The following is a 22,128-nucleotide window of genomic DNA, read 5'->3' on the forward strand; positions in this document are numbered from 1 at the left end:
GCCAAGAACCCTCTGCTCACATCACATGCTCACTTCTTTACAGTTTTCCATTTCTTTGTCCCCCCGCCAGTTCCTCAGCAGGGAGTTTGTAGTTGCAGATGGTTGGTTGGACAGATCAAAACATTAGAAACTATCAAACCCGAAAGAATTCAGTCTTTCTCAATTAACTTTTTCAGAAAAGGCCCTAATAGGAGAGGTGATCCTCCACAACAATCTTTTAAAGAAACATAAGTAAAGAGACAGTTCAGAGAAGAGCAGAACAAAGAGAAGTGAGGGGGGAAATTTTTTTTTAAATAGCTGGAAATATACCAATCAGGTCAGGAAAATAATTCCAGACCTTCCACCAAAATTTGGTTCATAAAACCTGAACCTGAAAACAAGGCAATGAAGTAAGTGATTTTTTTTCAGAGTAATGAAATGAACTCTGAATTTTCATCTATATTTCAGTTGTATTGCATGGCCGCTAACTGCGGCGTCTATTTTGGACTGAAAAATAAGAGAAAACTTAAGAGTACTGTCATATAAAAAATAATAATAGCCTGCCTTCCATAGGCTGGTTATTTCTGCAACAAGTCCCAGAAAACAAACTACTTCCTCTGCAAGCTATCACAGATTTTTAATATGTCCTATTTTCCCTATTGTTTACAAAACAGTTGTAACAGAGAAGAGCAGCCATTCTACCTTTTCTGAGCATCTCATGTAAGTCAAAGACAAGGCAGTTCCCAAACTTCTTGTAATGCATGAAGTTTATCTTTAATTGAAGAAAAAAGGAGAAAAATTAAGAACCATTACCTCTCCGCTTGCAGTCAGTAAGTCTAAGTTCTTCCAAACTGTAATTACTTCCTCAATACCCAGCTGAAGGAGATACAAGGTGCTATGCATGCAAGTCTTGGATCAACAGGCTCGTCTGGGTCCCAGTGTCCATGCACATTGCATGAAACCTTTCTGACCTACTTCCCATTCCCTCAATATTTATTCTATTATCTTTACCCTTCAGTTAATTATATGAGTTCAGAAATTGTCCTGCAAGCAAAGTAGAAGCAGACTGAACTCATCAATGCATGAGACTCATGCATTGAATCTCTCTTTGAAAAAAAGAGAGATTTCGGATGGTTTCTGTATGTCGGCTGTCTTCTGAAGAAACACAAAGGTATTGCATTTAATAAGATCACCAGCATTTTGTACACAGAGAAGGGAACTTAGGAAATTGTTTTCAGTAACTTCCTAGAACTTGGAATCTAAGAGAAAGCCCACATGTTCTGGACCGAGCTGGCTTCTGGACTCTGTTCTTGTCCTTCGTATTGCCTCCTCCTTCACATGTGCTGCTCAGTAACCTCTGCAGTCCTAGAGTAGAACAAGCCCACCCTAGTCCATCTTTTTCAAGGTTTTCTTGATCAAGTCACATGTCTTCTAAATAAGCTTTAGTAGCAGCTTGCCAATTTAAAAAGAATAATCTTACTGGGATTTCAAAAGTAGAATGTCAATGTATTCTTTAGCAATCACACATGGCATTTTCTAGGTGCAACCCACACTTAAATATGAACACAATCTAATCACGATAATAATCGCATGTGGTAGGCACTATTATAATCACCCCTGTTTTACAGATGATGAAAATGAGGCCCAGGGAGTTTAAATAACTTGCTTGAATTCACATAACTGGTAAAAGAACCTGGGTTAAAACCCAGATAATCTCTCCGGTGTGTGAGCTCAAATCAATGCTATGCTGTCTCACCTGTGTGTGTCTGATTATGCAATGATTGTCACTTGAGGTTTACAGTTCTCCTTGCATTGCGCAACAATATTCTCCAGTGCCAGAAAGCCATTTAGATTTCATGTGATGGACTTTGCATTGGGCTAAAACATTCCTCTGAGTGTTTTTTCTGGCTACTTTAGAGAGGACTTGGCCCTGTGGGACCTGTGTGCAACCTTCAACACTGTGTTTGCACATGCAGAAAAACCTGATCTGCAGAGGGAAGAGTGAAGCGGCCCAGGTGGTGTATTATAGAATAATACACCTGAAAACTATACAATTTTATTAACCATGTTATCCCAATAGATTCAATTAAAAAAAAAAGAGGTCTGTGCCCCTGACTAAATAGTCAGGTATTACATGTTTAAAAAATTCTTGTGGCACATTGGATATAAATGGCTGCTTTGAAGGATGTTTCCATGAACAGAAAACAAACAAACAAATAATAATAACAAACAAACAAAAAATCCAACTAATCTGAAGGAATATTTGCTTGCATGTATTTTCTTTTAATGTGACTATATGAGCTGCTGGCTCAAATTAATTATTCTTGGTATAAACATAATCCCAAGTAGTCATTATTATTAATTGTTAGTTAAAGCTTACAGTTTAATGTGGCTAATTCATTTTCTGTAATACCTATGACAATATAAACAAAACAGAGAAAAAAATAAAATGAATATCTCCAAACTTAACCTCAGTTATTCTATAACTAAAATGCCCCCAAGAGGCATTGAGCATTGTGAAAGTTACCCTGCAGATGAAAAGTAGATTTTAAAACAACAATGTATATTACTTTCTTTTCCTTTAAATAAACACTCTGTAAAGCAAAATCCTATTCTGTTTTGCAGTCACCTAAGCAATGGATCACCTCTGTTTCTTCAGTTAAAATAAGCAGGCAATTTTCAAAGAGAAAGAGAGACAGAGACAGAGACAGAGAGACTGAGAGTGTCTTCTCATTTCCCAGGGATTTTTCTCTTGCTTTTCATCCTTCCACAGACCCAGCTGCACAGCTTGCATTTGGATCTTGTCACGTACTTTCCAAAAATTTCTCTTTGGTTCTTAAAAATTTAGTTAACAGATTCTACTTGGTCCTGGGTATGCTTTTTCTTTTTTGGAACATCCTTTGTATGATATTCATTTTTACTTGCAGTTGCATTTCTCGGCTTTATTTTGGCCTAGTTCTATCATCTGCTAACAGGATGTTGCTTAAAACAGTATAATTTTATTTTTCTTTTCACTTGGTCTGCAAATCTTTTACTTTCCACAAGACAATGTAGGTCGGTCCCTAGGATAAACCATCCATTTCCTTCAGTCATCTGATCTCATAGTTTCTAAATTAAGCATTCCTTTGGTTTTCCATTTCTCCATTTTGACACTGACCATCTTTTTTCCAGTTCCTTTTTCTAAGGTCCCCATAGCCTGACTCCTCCTCGCATCTGGAAATTTTACAGTGAGGGCTTTCTGGTATATTTCATTCTACTAGTGATCACCCTTAAATTATTATATTTTTTGTGACAGAGACAGAGAGGGACAGATAGGGACAGATAGACGGGAAGGGAGAGAGATGAGAAGCATCAATTCTTTGTTGCATCTCCTTAGTTGTTCATTGACTGCTTTTTCATATGTGCCTTGACCGGGGGCTACAGCAAACCGAGTGACCCCTTGCTCAAGCCAGTGACCTTGGGCTCAAACTGATAAGGCTTGGTCAAACCAGATGAGCCTGTGCTCAAGCTGGCGACCTCAGGGTTTCAAACCTGGGTCCTCTGCGTCCCAGTCCGACGCTCTATCCACTGCTCCACCACCTGGTCAGGCTGACAGACATATTTGAATGTACATTACTCTAGCAATGTTAAAAGAAATCAGCCTACACTTCTACCTATCTTCCCCTTGTAACCTGCTATATATGTGCCTCCATCCCTTTACATCCCTTTAGTATATTTGACCTTAAAAGCTTAGCTCTACTCCTTGTTAGCTCTGCAATGCTGGCAAAGTGACCTATCTTGGAAGCCTCAGTTTCCTCACCTGTAAGAAACAGAGTCTATAACAGGGTCATTTAGAATTTAAAATTTTAGCATTGCATGGTAGGGTAGGGCTTAAAGAAAAACAATTCATGCAAAGTATTCAGCATAGCATGGAGCATTGAGTGAGCACTCAGATAAATGCTAGCAATTGTCTTCTCCATAGCCTTGCCCAAACTGTGAATTCTAGGAGATTTTGTCTTAAATTACTAATCTGATTGATAAAAAAAGATCCTACCACCTTGATTACTTAACATACATTTCTTCAATTACTTGTGATATCAAGTATATTTTAACATAAGTTTTGGCCATTTGTAAATTATCTGACTAATAAATCTGTTTGTTTTCTCCACCTATATTTCTGTTACTTTGTCATTCCAGGTTTTTGTTTTTTTTTCTGCTTTTGTTTTGACCCTGACTGAAGTGTCTTAAATCACTCACTTAAAAAATGTGTTATTCACAATGATATAGATAATAGGACAGCAAATCCTAGAGGGAAGAGGGAAGAGAATTAGGGGGAGGGGGACCAAGGGGGTATAAAAAGGGACACAGGAGTGGGGGGTGAGGGAGTTATATTCAGTGGAACACTTGAATCCATGTAAAAACAATAAATTAAAATTAATAAAAAAGTATAATAAATATATATGATGCCAGGTGGGTACTTAAAATATCAGAGGGATCACTTTGTAAAATATCTTATTGTCTGACCACTATGCTGTACACCTGAAACTAATATAAAATAAATTGGATATAAACTAAAAAAAAAAAAAAATTATGTGTTATTGCCTTCTCAAGTCTAGTTTTACTGAGAAGAATGCTTACATAACATTGAATCTCATTAATTTGAGCTATTTCCTTTTTCTCACTGAGTTATTTTGGTATTTTTCTCTTTAACCACAAGTGTATGAAATTTAATGACAATGTGCTTGGTGTAGCTTTTGTTCTTGTCTTTTTTCCTTTGTCCTTCATGGCACCTCGTGGTCACTTGCAATCAAAGAAACTGTGTTTGTTTTGTTTTTTAAGTGCTCAGAAATTTTCAACTAATACTTTGGACGAATATTGCTTTTCTTTTAGTCTTTCTATTCTGTTTTTTTCCTGGAAGTTAATTAGATATTTGAAATCTATTGTCCCTGTGTTATCTTTTGCCCGATTACCATCTTAACACTGGAAAGCAGTCCATCTTTACACTACATGTAAACAATCCAACACATCATTTTTATGATGTCACTCTCATTGCTACTTTCACAGTATCCTGGTTTCTCTGCAGAAATACATGAAATTTCTTATCATCTGGTCCCTACTTCTCTCCAGCTTTCCCTTGCTTTAACCCTTCCTCCACCTCCAGTAATACTTAGACATAACTTTTTTTTTAATGAATGCACTACAATCTCATTTACCTCTATTTGCTCTTCTAGAATAAACCCTTCTTCTCAACTGGCCTTCTCTATCTGCCTAATTTTTACTTGTCTTCTAGAGCTTAGCTAGGACTTCTCTTTCCCAAGGAGCCTTCCTGGTTTTCCTCCTTGGAGGTTGGAAGCGCCTTCCAAGGTCTCTTGTAGCACACCATGGTTACTGCTATTGTAGGATAGACCTCACCATATTTTAAACCAATTATCATCTCTCACTAATGGTTGTAAACTGCTCTTCATTACTATACACATCATAGAGTCTGGGGCATAAAAAGTTGTTCAGTACATATATTTTGAGTTTTAAATGTACAATGTTGAATGTGAGGTAGGGAAGCAAAATAAACAAAAAACAAACAAACAAAAAGCTATCATTTATTTTTTCAGGAAGCCTGAGTTTGAAAGAAAGGTCTTGGTTGGGTGGTAGCCAAAATGAGTTGTTTTGATCAAGGGTACATTTTTGTGTTGTTGTTTTAAGATGGTTTTTAGAAAAAGAAAAAAACAGAAATTTTTTTTTGGTTTTTTGTTTTGCATGCACTTTAAATAATTTTATTTTTTTTAATGGGGTGACATCAATAAATCAGGATACATATATTCAAAGATAACAAGTCCAGGTTATCTTGTCTTTCAATTATGTTGCATACCCATCACCCAAAGTCAGATTGTCCTCTGTCACCTTCTATCTAGTTTTCTTTGTGCCCCTCCCCCTCCCCCTTTCCCTCTCCCTTTCCCCCCTCCCCCTATAACGACCACACTCTTATCAATGTCTCTTAGTTTCACTTTTATGTCCCACCTACGTATGGAATAATGCAGTTCCTGGTTTTTTCTGATTTACTTATTTCACTTCATATCATGTTATCAAGATCCCACCATTTTGCTGTAAATGATCCTATGTCATCATTTCTTATGGCTGAGTAGTATTCCATAGTGTATATGTGCCACATCTTCTTTATCCAGTCATCTATTGAAGGGCTTTTTGGTTGTTTCCATGTCTTGGCCACTGTGAACAATGCTGCAATGAACATGGGGCTGCATGTGTCTTTACGTATCAATGTTTCTGAGTTTTGGGGGTATATACCCAGTAGAGGGATTGCTGGGTCATAAGGTAATTCTATTTTCAGTTTTTTGAGGAACCACCATATTTTCTTCCATAATGGTTGTACTACTTTACATTCCTACCAACAGTGGATGAGGATTCCTTTTTCTCCACAGCCTCTCCAACATTTGCTATTACCTGTCTTGTTAATAATAGCCAATCTAACAGGTGTGAGGTGGTATCTCATTGCATTTCTCTAATAACTAACGAAGATGAGCATCTTTTTATATATCGAAACAGAAAATTTTAAAATACAGGGAAATTAAGTAACAGATAGAAGACTATTTTTTTGAGGGGGAACAAAAAGGGAGTGGATCAGAACCAATATGCCTTAAAAAAGGAGAAGGGAGAGTTTGTCACACAAAAAAAGGTAGTAAAAGTGAGAACTGAGAATTTTTAAACATGACAACATGAACTAAGGATTTCACCTTGAGTGTTATGCTCAGTGAAATAAGTCAGCAGAGAAAGACAAATACCATACAATTTCACTTTTATGTGGAATCTAAAGACCAAAACAAACTAACAAAATAGAAAGAGACTCGTAGATACAAAGAACAAACTGGTGGTTGCTGATGGAAGGGGGGTTGAAGGTAAAAAGGTAAAGGGATTGAGAAGTACAGATTGGTAGTTACAGAATGGTCATGGGAATGTCAAGTACAGCATTGGGAACATAGTCAATAATATTGTAATAATTATGTATGGTGTCCGATGGGTACCAGAAATATCAAGGGCAATGCTTTGGAAAGTATATGACTGTCTAGCCATTACACAGTACACCTGAAAAAAACTAATACAAAATAATATTGAATACAAACTGTAGTTGTAAAAAAGAGAGAGAGAAAAAAAGAAACAACAGAACTTTCCATAAATATCAAAAAGGTTTATTGGAAATTACTATCTATGTTATACCAAGAGTAGTGTCCCTCCCACTATCATAAAGAGTATGGCCAGTAGTCACAGCTGTCACAGCCATACAGATTCTCATTGAATTTGATCAGATGGTAAAGAAACAGTGGAGCCAAAAAATGGTGGGCCATTCCTTTATTAAAATCTTGCACTGGCCCTGGCCGGTTGGCTCAGCGGTAGAGCGTCGGCCTGGCGTGTGGGGGACCTGGGTTTGATTCCCGGCCAAGGCACATAGGAGAGGCGCCCATTTGCTTCTCCACCCCCACCCCCTCCTTCCTCTCTGTCTCTCTCTTCCCCTCCCGCAGCCAAGGCTCCATTGGAGCAAAGATGGCCCGGGCGTTGGGGATGGCTCCTTGGCCTCTGCCCCAGGCGCTAGAGTGGCTCTGGTCACGGCAGAGCGACGCCCCGGAGGGGCAGAGCATCGCCCCCTGGTGGGCAGAGCATCGCCCCTGGTGGGCGTGCCGGGTGGATCCTGGTCGGGCGCATGCGGGAGTCTGTCTGACTGTCTTTCCCCGTTTCCAGCTTCAGAAAAGTACAAAAAAAAAAAAAATCTTGCACTGGCCAATGAGCAAACACACAGGGAAAACCTCTTCCCTCTCTTTCAGTGTCTCTCAAAGCCCAAACACATTCTCTGGTTCCCCATCTGCACACCTTCTCTTTCCCTGACAACATGGCTTCTTCTTCAGCACTCTGCATTTTCTCTGCTCTCACTCTGCAAATGTGGCTTCTTTCTGCCTCTTCTCCTTTTGCTCTCTCTTTTCAAAACTTTCTGGAGTGAAAACCTCTCCTCCAGCAAACATTAGCAAAACAATGGCCCTCCCAAGCAGGAAGGTAATTTTCAATTTCACAGACCACATATACCTGGCACTGCCCAACCCCAATGCAAACTATAAGCGAGCAAACATAAAAATCATATTTTACAAACTTATTTGACCAACATAAACTGATTAATAACACTGGGGAACAAAATTTTTGTTGCATCCACAAAAACACTTATTCTTACCTAATTCAAGTGTGCCGATCTCAAATCTAACATTAGTTTTTCTCTGTAAGCTACTGTTTATTTGCAATTCAAGATTTTAGATTTTCATCTTGTTGTAAAATTTTCAGCATTTAGTTTAACATAATAAAGTAGAATGTCTTCTTGGGCATCATCTTTATGAAAATATAATAATTTATATAATGCAATAAATACACTAATACACTAAAAGATATGATTGCATCAGAATTTGTCTACAATTTTGAAATAGAACATATTAAAACACTTATTTTAATCCTAAAATTTGTGCAAAACTTATTTAAACTCTATTCAGGCAAAAATTTGCGTTTGTAGCTCTTGTGTTTGTGTACTTGTTGAAGATAATCTCGTTTGATGCTCCAGCAGTAATCTACTCATCACTAACAGCTCCAAGATTTTCGGGAAACTTATCAAGATGACTGTTCAGGAAGTGAATCTTAATGCTCATGTTACATCCAATGTCGTGGAAAGCCAACAGCATCCTTTGAACCAGAAGTTCATAGTTTTCTGTTTTTTTGTTGCCAAGGAAGTTCTTTGTAACTGCCACAAAAGATTGCCATGCTGCTTTCTCCTCCTTATTCATCTTCCTGGCAAATTCTTCATCACATATGAGGATTTGAATTTGAGGTTTGAATTATTTAATTAAACATAATTAAAATGTCTATATTACCCAAAGCAATTTATAAATTCAATGCAATTCCTATTAAAATACCATCATGCCAAAACATAAGATTACACATTCTTTTCCAGTGTGCATGGAACATTCTCAAGGATAGACCATGTGTTGAGCCACAAAACTAACAACAACAAATACCAGAAGATTTCAATTATACCAAGCATATTTTCTGATCATAAGGCTTTGAAATAAGAATTCAACTTTAAAAAGGAAGTAAAGAAACCCACAAAAATGTGAAAATTAAACAATGTACTTCTAAAAAACGACTGGGTCAAAGATAAATAAAAGTAAATATCAAAAGGCATATACAGATAAATGAAAATAACACAACATACCAAAATATCTGGGATGCAGTGAAAGCAGTAATAAAAGAGAAGTTTATATCATCACAGGTTTATATCAAGGAACAGGAAAGATTTCAAGTAAACAATCTAACATCATACCTTAAGGAACTAGAAAGAGAACAAAGACAACTGAAAGTCAGCAGAAGAAAGAAAATAGTAAAAATTAGAGCGAAATAAATGAAATAAAAAACAAAAATATAGAAAAAATTAATATAGCAAAGAACTGGTTCTTTGAAAATATCAATAAAACCAACAAACTACTGGCTAGACTCACTAAGGAAAAAATAAGAAGGACTATATAAACAAAATCCAAAATGAAAGAGGAGAAATTACCACAGACATCATAGATATACAAAAGATCACAGTAGAGTATTATAAAGATTATATGCCACCAAATTCAACAAGCTCGAGGAAATGGATAAATTCCTAGTACTAAACAATCATCCTAGACCCGTGATGGTGAACCTTTTTATAAAAACTGCCCACTTTTGCAGTGCTGGTCAACCTGGTCCTTCCACCCACTAGTGGGTGTTCCAGCTTTCATGGTGGGCCAACGGTGCCATTTGGTTGCTCTGCTACCACCCACCATGAAAGCTGGACATTGTAAAACATTAATTGCCTAGTGGTTATGTTCAATCCAAGAGTTGTTGCCCTTTAACTCCAATTTAAAAACCAATGCATGCCATTAACTGTAACAAAAAGAAATTAAAATTGCATTAAAAACTAGAGCATGAACCAAAAAGCAGATTTCTGATTTGGAATCAGTGATGCAGATATATATAGAAAACGTTCTAAAACTTCATACAACAGAAAAATGAAAAAAAAAATTATTCCCCAGTGATTTAAAAATAAAGACTTCACTCCTGAGAGTTCAGATATTTTTCTGTGGAGTAGGGAGCAAATTCTAAGAACGGGCCAACAGATAGGCTTGCAAATGAGGATAGTGTTAGGAGTCTTGAAATAGCTACCAGGAGAATGAAAGTTTACCTTAGATGTGATAGAAACTCCCAGTCCTACTGAAAGCCTTGAAGAGGTAGGTAGTTCTTAAAACAAAAGGAAAATTTGTGTAGTTTGTCTCTGAACTGATGGCTCATAATTATATATTTTCAAAAGTTGTTTATTGCTGACTAAAATCATTGGTGGATAAATAAAAGTATCAATGACTGCTGAAACTGATCAATAATGAAATACTTAAACTCTTGAAAATGCTTTAAATGAGAAAGAAAAAAATAACATAGTTATTGAGCAATTTGTTCCTCAAACTCAGAATGCCAGTGTTGGCACTGGAATAAGGACAAAAACAGGAATGAAAAAAGCACATGAATTGCCATGTATGTTAAATTCTGTAACATTTTTGCTCTTACATTCTTTTCATCAAAGGTGATTTGCCTAAGACATAACTAAATGTGATTTAATGTTGTTATATTGAACAATTTTGATTTTTTAAAATAAACTCATTGGGTCTATACAGGTTTTCTCCTTTCTTACTTTTTAAAAATCTAACCTTTAATTTTGGAGCTCTTCAAACATCATTATAAATTATAAATACAGCATTCTAAGTTATGGGTAGATATACAGAAGCTGCATGCAGCTAATTGGGTTTGAAAGAACTAAACAAAACTGCCACTGAATTGCCATTGTTGATGGGGGTGGGGGTATATCTCGGGTCAGTATGCAAAAGTGAGTTGATTTGTTATGCTAGATGTGCAGAATGGAGCCTGAGACATCTCCGCGCCTTCTCACTGTTACAGACTAAGAAATTTAAGCCTTATTTCACAACATTTTTGGCAACTATTTTTTTCAAAATTTGTTTTTCAGATATTTGATTGAATTGATATACTTAAATCTTGCATGAGCATTTTTCCTTTATAGAAATTATTTACCATTGTACAAAAAGTTCAGGTGCTCAGCCTTTTGGTAAAATACTCAATGAGTCCTTTAAACAGAAATGTATTCTGTCACCTAAAAGTATTATATACAGTATACAGTCATCGCTCTTCTAAACCCATCCCAGAAGTAGTTTTTGCAAGTTTTCTGATTTACTTACTGTAAAACTTAAAAAGCTGAAAAAAATGCTGTGTCAGTTACCTTTCAATTGATCATTTGCACCAAAATGTAGCACACAGTATGATTTTAAAACACAATTACACAATTTCTATCAATTGTTGGACTGTGCTGATGAATTTGCTCCCTAAAAAAAAAAAAAACATCAAATGGCTGAATAAAATATAACAAAAATAGAGATCAGATTAAAGAAAATAAATTTCCAGATACCAGAAATGAAGAAAACAAAGCTAAAATGGTTGTTATTTAAGCCAGTACATTTTAGGCTGGTTTGGCAATGGCTGATTGATAAACCAGCTAAAATACAACTCATGTGTAAGGACAAAATAGTCACATCCTCAAACATAATATGGGGTTTCTCTTTTAGAGATTACTCTGAAAGAACTACTAATAGATGTCCTTCAAGAAGAAAAAAATTGAAATAAAGGCACTAGTTGAATGTTAGAAAGTAAGGCAAATTTAAGAAATACTGACCAGGCAAAGTAATGATGGCAATGGCTAATTTATGCGTGGGGGGATGTTTAAACCTCTGTGGGAACTGAAGTGTCGAACAGCACCTATATGGGAGAATACAGAGGATAATCAGAGCTATGTTCCCTAGAAATCTTATAGTTCAAGATGAGGACAGAAATACTGATTAACTTTAAAAGTGTGCTGTCCAATATGATAGCCGCTAGCCCCACGTGGGTATTTAAGTTTAAATTCATTGGAAACCAACAAAATGTAAAATTCAGTTCCTTCACCTCTGACATGTAAAGAGCTTATTTGTCATCCTGCCCTTCCTAACAACAACAACAAAAAAAAACTGAGCACACTGAAAATCGATGATGTTTCTTAGACCCATTGGAGACTGGGATTTCGGGGCAAACCACAGCACTGAAATCTGGAATTACGAGGGTCCAAAGGCATTGAGAAATCTACTGTTTTTGTAATTCAAATGTGGCCTGGCCTGACCAGGCAGTGGCACAGTGGATAGAGTGTCGGACTGGGATGCAAAGGACCCAGGTTCAAAACCCCAAGTTCACCGGCTTGAGCGCAGGCTCATTGGGCTTGAGCGCAGGCTCATCAGGCTTGAGTGGGGCTCATCAGCTTGAGCAAGCACAGGGTCACTGGCTTGAGCATGAGATCATAGACATGACTCCATGGTTGCTGGTATAAAGCCCAGGGTCGCTTTCTTGAGCCCATGGTTGCTGGCTTGAGCAAGGTGTTAACTCGCTCTGCTGTAGCCCCCCCCCCCCATCAAAGCACAAATGAGAAAGCAATCACTGAACAATAAGGAGCTACAATGAAGAATTGATGCTTCTCATCTCTCTCCCTTCCTGCCTGTCTGTCCCTATGTGTCCCTCTCTCTGACTCTCTATCTCTGTCACAAAACCAAAAAAACAAAAATGTGTCCTGCTTTTGTCCCGGTCCCCACTCAAACAAGGCTTTCTTTCCAGTGGTCTTATGCAAAGTGCTAGTAATATTCCCGATGTGGAATATACATACCCAAAATAAAAAATTAACCAAAAGTTGAGCTACTCATTGGGTCATAGGGGTGGATAACAACAGAAGTTATATTTTGTCACTTGCGGGATATCCCAGGAGGCTCCTGCCCAGCTTATTACTAAGAATTTTCCTAGTCGGGTGGGTCTTTGGACCTTTGCTGGATTTATTAACCAGCTTCCATTGGTATGTGAGTCACCATTGCATTCAGATTTAGTCCTAACCTGCTCTTCAGCTTCCAATACTACTAGAACATCATCAATGTGGTGTTTAATATTCTAGGGATCTATATCAAGTCCAAATTCCTTCTGACCAAATTATGACAGTAAGCTGGTGAGTTTAGATAACACTGCGACAGCACAGTAAACATAATTTGGGATCTTTCCCATGTGAAAGTGTACCACAGTTGGCTCCTTTCCAAGGCAGAATAGAAAGTGCTTGAAAAAACAACTATCAGTCTCCTTCAGTCTGATTTGTGTGCACGTTTGTGTGTGGTAGAAACCATGTCCAGCACTGCTGAGGCTATAAGTGGAACTTTATTGAAACCTCAATAGTCTTTTGTTAGTCTCCAAGAGCTACAGGCCTTTTTCATGGGTTACACAGGGTCACTGCAGAGAGAACTCATTGGTACCAGCACACAGCACTTCAGCTTTTTTTTTTTTTTTTTGTATTTTTCTGAAGTTGGAAATGGGGAGGCAGTCAGACAGACTCCCGCATGCGCCCGACCAGGATCCACCTGGCATGCCCACCAGGGGGCGATGCTTTGCCCATCTGGGGCATTGCTCTGTTGCGACCAGAGCCATTCTAGCACCTGAGGCAGAGGGCATGGAGCCATCCTCAGCGCCGGGGCCAGCTTTGCTCCAATGGAGCCTCGGCTGCGGGAGGGGAAGAGAGAGACAGAGAGGAAGGAGAGGGGGAGGGGTGGAGAAGCAAATGGGCGCTTCTCCTGTGTGCCCTGGCTGGGAATCAAACCTGAGACTCCTGCACACCAGGCCGATGCTCTACCACTGAGCCAACCAGCCAGGGCCTTAACATGTCAATAACTAAAGTAGTAATCTCTTTTCGCCTACTAGGTACAGTATGTCCTCAGTATAGTAAGTTGTCAGTAGGTTCTGGGACTTTAAATGGAATAACTGTAATGAAACCAATTTTACCACAGGCTAATTGATATAAATGAGAATTAAGTTCTTATAGCATTTGATCAACTTTATAACAAAAAATAATGACATTGAACAAAAACTGTTAGTTGAAGACCTGCTATGTTCTATATTGTTTTAAATTAACTACCTACATGCAATTCTATTGGATCCCATTTAGCATGTCAAATTAAGACTGGCCAAGGGCACACTTTCATGCCTTCTGTTTATAGTACTAGATAGGGGAAGAAATCACTAGGTGGACATAATATCCATCCCAAATATACATTCAGGTAAAGGAGAGCTGACCACCTCATAGAGTTTGTTCAAAACTATCAATCTTCATCTAAATTATCACATTAATCCCATTAACCTTTCCATCTCTATATTCTCCCAATCTAAATTTAGCTGCCATGATGGCATTACCGACAGGATTTAAACCAGGGGTCCCCAAACTACGGCCCGCGGGCCGCATGTGGCCCCCTGAGGCCATTTATCTGGCCCCCACCGCACTTCCGGAAGGGGCACCTCTTTCATTGGTGGTCGGTGAGAGGAGCATAGTTCCCATTGAAATACTGGTCAGTTTGTTGATTTAAATTTACTTGTTCTTTATTTTAAATATTGTATTTGTTCTCATTTTGTTTTTTTATTTTAAAATAAGATATGTGCAGTGTGCATAGGGATTTGTTCATAGTTTTTTTTATAGTCTGGCCCTCCAACGGTTGAGGGACAGTGAACTGGCCCCCTGTGTAAAACATTTGGGGACCCCTGGTTTAAACCATGGTACACTGGGCTCCTGTGTCAAGGAGACCCAGAAAAGTCTCCCCCCCTCCTACCCCAGGCTGCCATTTTATCTACACATGTGCATATGGCTTTAGTTTATTATGTAATAAAGGATAGGATAAAGGATTCAGCTGGATAATTAGATGAAGAAATACATAGGATGAGGTCCAGAGGGTCCCAGATGCAGGAGCTTTCGTATCTGTGAAGTTAGGGTGCACCATCCTCCCAACACATGAGTGTGTTCAATCAACCCAGAAGTTCTCTGAACTCAGGACTTTGGGATTTTTATGGAGGTTTCATCAGGTAAGCACGATGGATTATTAACTCAATTTATACACCCTCTCCCATCTCCAGAGAATGGGAGGTGAGGATAAAGGTACCAAAGTTTCTAATTATGACTTGGTTTTCTGGTGGCCAGCCCTGTTTCAGAAGCCCACCAGAGTCCTCATTTGAATAAAATATGTTCCTATTACCCAGGAAATTTTGAGAGATTTAGGAGCTCTGTGTAAGGAACCAGAGAGACCATATATATGTCTTTTTCATTAAAATTATTTTACATAAGTGACTACAGAAAACCGAAGCCAATATCAGCTTACCTGAAACAGAAGACACTAGAGCCATTAATTGGTAGGAACAACCATTTAAATGGCAATTTTGATAAATTGTTAGAAGCTGAGTGTGGACACTTCTAGGATCAATAAAATTAAGAGAACCAGGAGCAAATGGGTGTATCTGTGGGAGGACAATGACTATTAACTTGGAAGGATACATCTGCTGATAGAGATCTGGTACCAGAACAGAGGACAAGGGAGGAAATACCTTTTGTTTTACTCTGACTTCTTTTTTGTATCCATTCACTTGCTCTTAGGACACAATTCTGATAAAATCACAAGTTAATAGCTTCAAAAACAACCATAGTTTGCTAGTTTTAGCAAACTATGCTCACTTCTTCATCTTAATACATTTTTATTATATCTAGCATTGGTTATGCAGTACTTTGTAAGCATATTTCTATAACAGTTGATAAAATTTATAATTTATAAAGAACACAAGCAAAGATCTCATTATATTGTTATACGAAATGGTTATATGTGCTGTGATGTTATTCATTTGAGCAAGACAGGAGAATTTATTGCTTGAGTGTTAGAAATAATTTAAGTAAATTCAACTCTCACTAGAATATGAATTTACTTTTATAGGACACTAAAGGCTCCCAAGTAAACAATAAACTATGGATCATTTATCATAGATTTAGAAAAATAATGCTCCAGATATATGTAAAATATACAGATAAAATAATTATATTAAAAGTTTATAAAATGGATAACAAAAAATTAAAGAAAAAATACAAATAAAACAAAATAAAATGCAAACATATGAAGCTTTAATCTCACCATAAGTTAAAAGGTAAATTAAAACAATTTCAATGGTATATCAGCAAATATGCATATATCCTTAATTTGGAAATTATTTGTACTATAATGATTCCAATTATATAAAAAATGTACTAAAAAAGAAGAAAAGAGTTGAGTTTTTTTATCATAGAGAAATTGTAGTGATTCTCTTATTCAACATTGTTCAGTTTCTATATTATTCTCCATTATACAAATTTTCTTCAGTGGGCATAACAATTTTTTTTAAGAATTATATAATGAATCACCAAAAAAAAAACAAAAAAACCCAGCAGGAATACTGCTTGGTCTTCAGAAAATGTTCTGGTGATAGCAAAATGAATTTGCTATTGTTTAAGGGAAAAAATAATATGTATAACGAACACAAAATTTTTAAATTGAGTAATACAAAAGATATTCATGTGTGTGTGTGTGTGTGTGTGCATAGAAATACACACATGCATACATGTCTATAGGTTAAAAATTAGTTTTAAATAGCAGTAAAGACACAGAAAACTACTGATGAGATAAAGAGGGAAATCAGACTCCTTACAATTATAAGAATTTAATATAACATATTCAAAATTTTTAAAATCTAAACAAATGCTGCTGTGATTCCCATCATTTTCAAAAGGTATATGTGAACTGCCTTTCCAATGCAGATGTTTGTTCAGTTGTGATCTAGGGGACTTCTAATCCTGTGAATTTAAAAAGAATTTTGAAAAGGTTGCAGAAAAAGGTTCTTGGGTGGTACTTGGGTATTAAAGCAAACTCAAAAACCCAACATATCACAACCTGGCATGCAGCAATCATGGTGCCTCTGGCTGTTGATTGCACCCTCACATATTCCAGCAAGAAGATTTTCTTGTGAATGTCATATTTCAAAAAAGTCATGCTTTAAAAGATTCCAAGTTTGTGGTTTTATTTCCTCAACACCCAGTGCCTGGTTCTTCAGATACCTCATTAATACTTTGTATTGTTTTATCACAAATTTTCTATTGTCCCTAAATTTGAGGCAAAGAATAATTTTAAAATGTATTTATTAACTAAATATGCAAAATATACCTAATATTGATGTTAACAATTTTTTAATTATACATACTGCAAATTATTACATATGACATAAGCTTATATAACATCAGCAATGAAGGGTTAGGCTTCAGGTTTTATGGGTCATCTGAATGAGAGAGGAGTTTCCATCTCATGGTTGTATCAACCTCTTCATCAAAATTTCCCATCTCCTGCTCCTTAGAAAGCTCTATGAATACCTAAATAAGAAACAAACAAGAAGGAAAAAGAATTGTCAAGTCGTTGGTTATCTTCCAAACAAACAGAAGCGACGCCTATTACCTTCATGTGCAATGTACAAAGACAATATAAAATCATCAAAGTTGACTCACCTTTTCCAGTGTGCACTGAGAGAGGCTATATTCTTCCAGGTTAAAATTATGTTTCACTGAAAAATAAATGATTGGAAGTAGATGCTTATAATTTATTACAAGGAATTTTTTTAAAGTCACACAAAATAAAAATTCAAATCATTCATATAAATGAAATATAGAGCTGAATAAATGATTGATGAATAAATGGAATTATGAAAAGTCAGAAAGAATATAAATACACATTGAATAAATCTTGATATCAGAATATTCTCATATTATATTTTGATGTGCTTTATTACTTAGTTTATATATCTTGGGGAGGTATATTAAGTTCTTTGAGGAACTGCATAATTGACTGATAGATTCTTGCACATGAGGAGGATTTCCATCCCATTCCATTCCCTTTAACAGGACCCAATACTTCTATGAAATTGTGTTTAGCCAGTTCATATGCTGTACCAGCTCTCTACTGGTCTTCCCCACCAGAAAATCAGCATGAGAGTGACCACCAGATTACATATTCATGTGTTCACAGGTCACCATTTATACATAGAGAACCTTCTTCTATGTGTGGGAGTCATCCGGAGGTGCCAGAGGTAGAGCTGTAAATTAAACAGGTAAAAACAAAAACCCCTGCCTTTATGTCATTTGCATTCTAGTGGGAGGAATATGGGCATTAAATAAGTAAGCAATATATAATAAATATATTAATTTATACATATAAATGATGATAGCTACTATGGAGAAACTGTAGATCAAGTAAAGGAAATGGGAAGTGGTGGGCACTCTTCTTATAGGATGGCTAGAAAAGGCCACAGTAATGAGGTAATGACTGAGCAGAAACCTGTAAGGAGTGAGGAAGCAGCCTGGAGATTTGAGAAGCAGAATTCCAGAAAGAAGGATTAGCAGGTACGGAGTCCTGAAGCAGGACTATGTATAACTGGTAGCATATAGGAAGCACTAGAAAGCCAAGGTATCTAGAACAAGAGGAGCAAACCAGAGACTTACATTGGGTTCAGCAGTGTTGATGGGCCAGGCACTGTTCTAGGCTCTTTTCAAATGAGCTTGTTTAATCGTGTTAACTACCCTGTCCAGTGGGCACTGACGCTGCCCCTTATTTTAGAAAGGAGCCATCCAGAATGCGGGGACTATGCAACTTTGTCCAACGTTTCCTAACTAGTAAGCAGCAGTGCTGGGATGGGACCCAGAGAGCCTTCTTTGCTACTGTGCTGTGCTCAGAAATTCCATTGTGATGGTTTATTTTTAGGAATGGCCCAGTGAAAAGTGGGAAAATGGAGACAAAGAGAGAAAATGGACTATTTCAAGTGGCAAGAGGAGTTATGCACAATGCCGGGATGGCTTTTGATGGAGACACAGGCTCTTCCTTCATCTTTGACAGGAAGGTGGAATACAGAGCACAGGCACAGGGAAATTTTCTGGCCTTTATTTTATTACTGAAATAGAAAGCAAGGGCATCAACTGAGGGAGAAGAGCAGAAAGGAGACAGATATGTAAGAGTAGGAATAAAGTAATAATTTAGGACACTTGGTGTGAATGAATCGTGTACATGTAAGCAAAGCAGACCAGACTGACAGGCTTTCTTAGGTTAAGGTCATGAATTCACATTAAAACCAACCAAGCATGACTGTGTTTTCTGAAGCTTCCAACTGAACTGGAAATTAACCTTTTTCCAGAGACGTGGATGAACCAAAGTTGGGGTCAAATCCCACCATTATATACCATTAGAATTCTTACAGTGATACTCTTCAGAATCTATCTTTTAAAATATATTACACAATTTTCTCCTTCAAATTATTACTCAAGTACAATTTAATTCTTCAAAAGTTTTATTTTAAAAACAGTCCTTCTTACCTGCCTCTAATTTGCGAAAGGCCTGAGATAGAGGGTGAACATCCAGCACAGGCAGTTTATAGGCCAAGAAGGAGGAAGTCCTGGGAAGAGGAAAATGTCATATTTGACCTTAAGTTTCAAGCGGAAAAAATAACAATCATAATAAATATTGATACTATCAGCAATTTCCTTTTTAAAATTAAAAAATACAAATTAATGTAGCTCACGTAAAAAATAAATTAAAAAATTTATCAATGGATTTTTTTAATGGCTTTGGTAGTTCAAGATAGTTCTAGAAATGACCCAGCATAAAATCAAAACTATAATGAAAGAACAAATAACACCTGTTAGATTGGCTATTATTAACAAGACAGGTAATAACAAGTGTTGGAGAGGCTGTGGAGAAAAAGGAACCCTCATTCCCGGCTGGTGGGAATGCAAATTAGTACAACCATTAAGAAAAAAGCTATGGCCCTGGCCGGTTGGCTCAGTGGTAGAGCATTGGCCTGGCGTGCAGAAGTCCCAGGTTTGATTCTCGGCCAGGGCACACAGGAGAAGCGCCCATCTGCTTCTCCACCCCTCCCCCTCTCCTTCCTCTCTGTCTCTCTCTTCCCCTCCCGCAGCGAGGCTCCACTGGAGCAAAGATGGCCCGGGCGCTGGGGATGGCTCCTTGGCCTCTGCCCCAGGCGCTGGAGTGGCTCTGGTCGCAACAGAGGGACACTCCGGAGGGGCAGAGCATCGCCCCCTGGTGGGCAGAGCGTCACCCCCTGGTGGGCGTGCCGGGTGGATCCCGGTCGGGCACATGCGGGAGTCTGACTGTTTCTCCCCGTTTCCAGCTTCAGAAAAATACAAAAAAAAAAGAAAAAGAAAAAAGCTATAATCACCATATGATCCAGCAATCCCTCTATTGGGTATCTACCCCCAAAACTTAAAAACATTGGTACGCAAAGACACATGCACCCCCATGTTCATCACAGCATTATTCACAGTGGCCAAGACATGGAAACAACCAAAGTGTCCCTAGATAAAGGATTGGATAAAGAAGATGTGGGACATATATACAACAGAATACTACTTAGCCATAAGAAATGATGACATAGTGACATTTACAGCAATGTGTATGGACTCTGAGAACATTATACTGAGTGAAATAAGTTAATCAGAAAAAGCTAAGAACTGTACGATTTCACACATAGGTGGGATATAAAACTGAGACTCATGGACATAGATAAAAGTGAAGTGGTTACCAGGAGGAGGGGGAGGTAAAGGAGAGGTAGAAGGACAGGAATAAAAAGGGATAAATATATGGCATGGAAAATGATTTGACTTTGGGTGATGAGTATACAACATAATCAACAGTTCAAATGCTATAGAAACATTTACCTGAAACCTATGAACTTATATTGATCAATGTCACCCTATTAAATTTAATTTTCTAAATAAAATTGAAAAAATCGGAAAAGAAATGATCCAGCATAATTATGCTCAGTTTACACAAACTTTTTTCTTGTTGAACATAGATATTCTAAAGTAATCCTTTCTTTAGTGAAAATTAGGCTGGAATTAATCTCAACTTAATATTTCATCCTTGTCATTCGAAAGCTAGGAAAAGAGAAAGATGAGGTTGGAAAAGAGAGAGGCTTTAACTAAAAACCTCCCTAACCTTTGAGGACAGCAGAGTCAGAACTGACTTTTGGTATCTTGTTTCCACATGGACTTCTGGCTATGTGACCTCATGCCCCATTCTCAGCCCTTCCCAAACAGATGTTTGATATTCCCAGGGAGCCCCAAAGCTACTCAGACTTCCAGGACTGGCCCTCTTCATCCCCGACTCTGCTCTTCCAGTCTTACCATAATCATGATCTTCTTACCTATATCAAAACTGCTTCTCAGAGTTGTGACACCAAAGTATAAGAAAAGGACTGTTCTGTGCCCTGGCATATACTTCAGATAAAGCCTTCAAATTTATACTGCACTAAAATAGAAAGAGCAGTTATGCTCTGCTAATTTAGTGTGTATATCTCTCCAAGGAATTTCCAATTTAATTCCTGCTCCACATTCTTTCCCCTCCCCCCAGCAATAACACACATGCGCACAGACATACATCTTTCTATTCTCCATTTTCAGGCATAAAAACTCCATTTAAGGAAAATGGTTTGATTGTCTCAGTTGCTATTAGTTCCCTATGAAGGCGATTCACCCTAAATAGTTACATCTTTTAAATTATAAATATTTACATCTTTTAAATGTTTACAAGGAGGCCCGAAGAGGTTGCTATGGGACTGACTGTGGTTCTTTGTGAGTTTGAGTCATCACAAATTCCTTCCTCCTGATTTTTCCAAGTCCCCTCAATTTTTCCAAGTCCCCTCATACCATACCTAGGAATCAGCCATGGAGGGCAGAGGAGACCCATGTATTATGTTCCCAGGCTTCCCCAGGGGACACAGCTTCCTGGGTAGCTCCCACATCTCATAATTTGTAAGACTCAACAAGTTTGTGTCTGAGGTCCCTAACTTTGATGACAAAGTCACATCACCCTAAAGTCCTTACAGAGCAGAAAAGGAACCACCAGGTGGCTAAAGCCAACAAGTTTCTCCATAATCAAAAGCTCCTTTCACCTTTCCTGCTGTGAGGCCTGTGGGAAAAGCTTCAGAATCTCAGTGTGAACCAAAGACACTTGAGAAGTTTCCTTCACTTTGAGTTCTAGAATGTAATCCTTGCCAAATTTGCTTTTCAGGTGTTGGATGGAGCCAATGTATCTGTGGACAAGAAGGAAAACATGTTGGAACAAATATTGCCCTTAAAATTTTTTACAT

At 37.7% G+C, this 22,128-nt stretch overlaps 1 protein-coding gene across 1 annotated transcript in view; it reads right to left on the bottom strand.

The window, feature by feature from the left end:
* Positions 1–16,245: 16,245 nt before the first annotated feature.
* The window catches only part of LOC136406695 (ATP-binding cassette sub-family A member 6-like), a 95,841-nt gene continuing 89,958 nt past the window's right edge, over positions 16,246–22,128 (bottom strand). Inside the window, exons 36-39 of the mRNA XM_066386732.1 lie at positions 21,931–22,071; positions 19,334–19,413; positions 17,480–17,535; positions 16,246–17,347 (exon numbers count right to left, since the gene is read on the bottom strand). Coding sequence (XP_066242829.1) covers positions 17,246–17,347; positions 17,480–17,535; positions 19,334–19,413; positions 21,931–22,071 — 379 coding nt within the window. The 3' untranslated portion in view covers positions 16,246–17,245. The remainder of the gene's footprint in view (positions 17,348–17,479; positions 17,536–19,333; positions 19,414–21,930; positions 22,072–22,128) is intronic.

The sequence above is a fragment of the Saccopteryx leptura genome, chromosome 5, assembly GCF_036850995.1.
Source record: "Saccopteryx leptura isolate mSacLep1 chromosome 5, mSacLep1_pri_phased_curated, whole genome shotgun sequence".
NCBI lineage: Eukaryota > Metazoa > Chordata > Mammalia > Chiroptera > Emballonuridae > Saccopteryx > Saccopteryx leptura.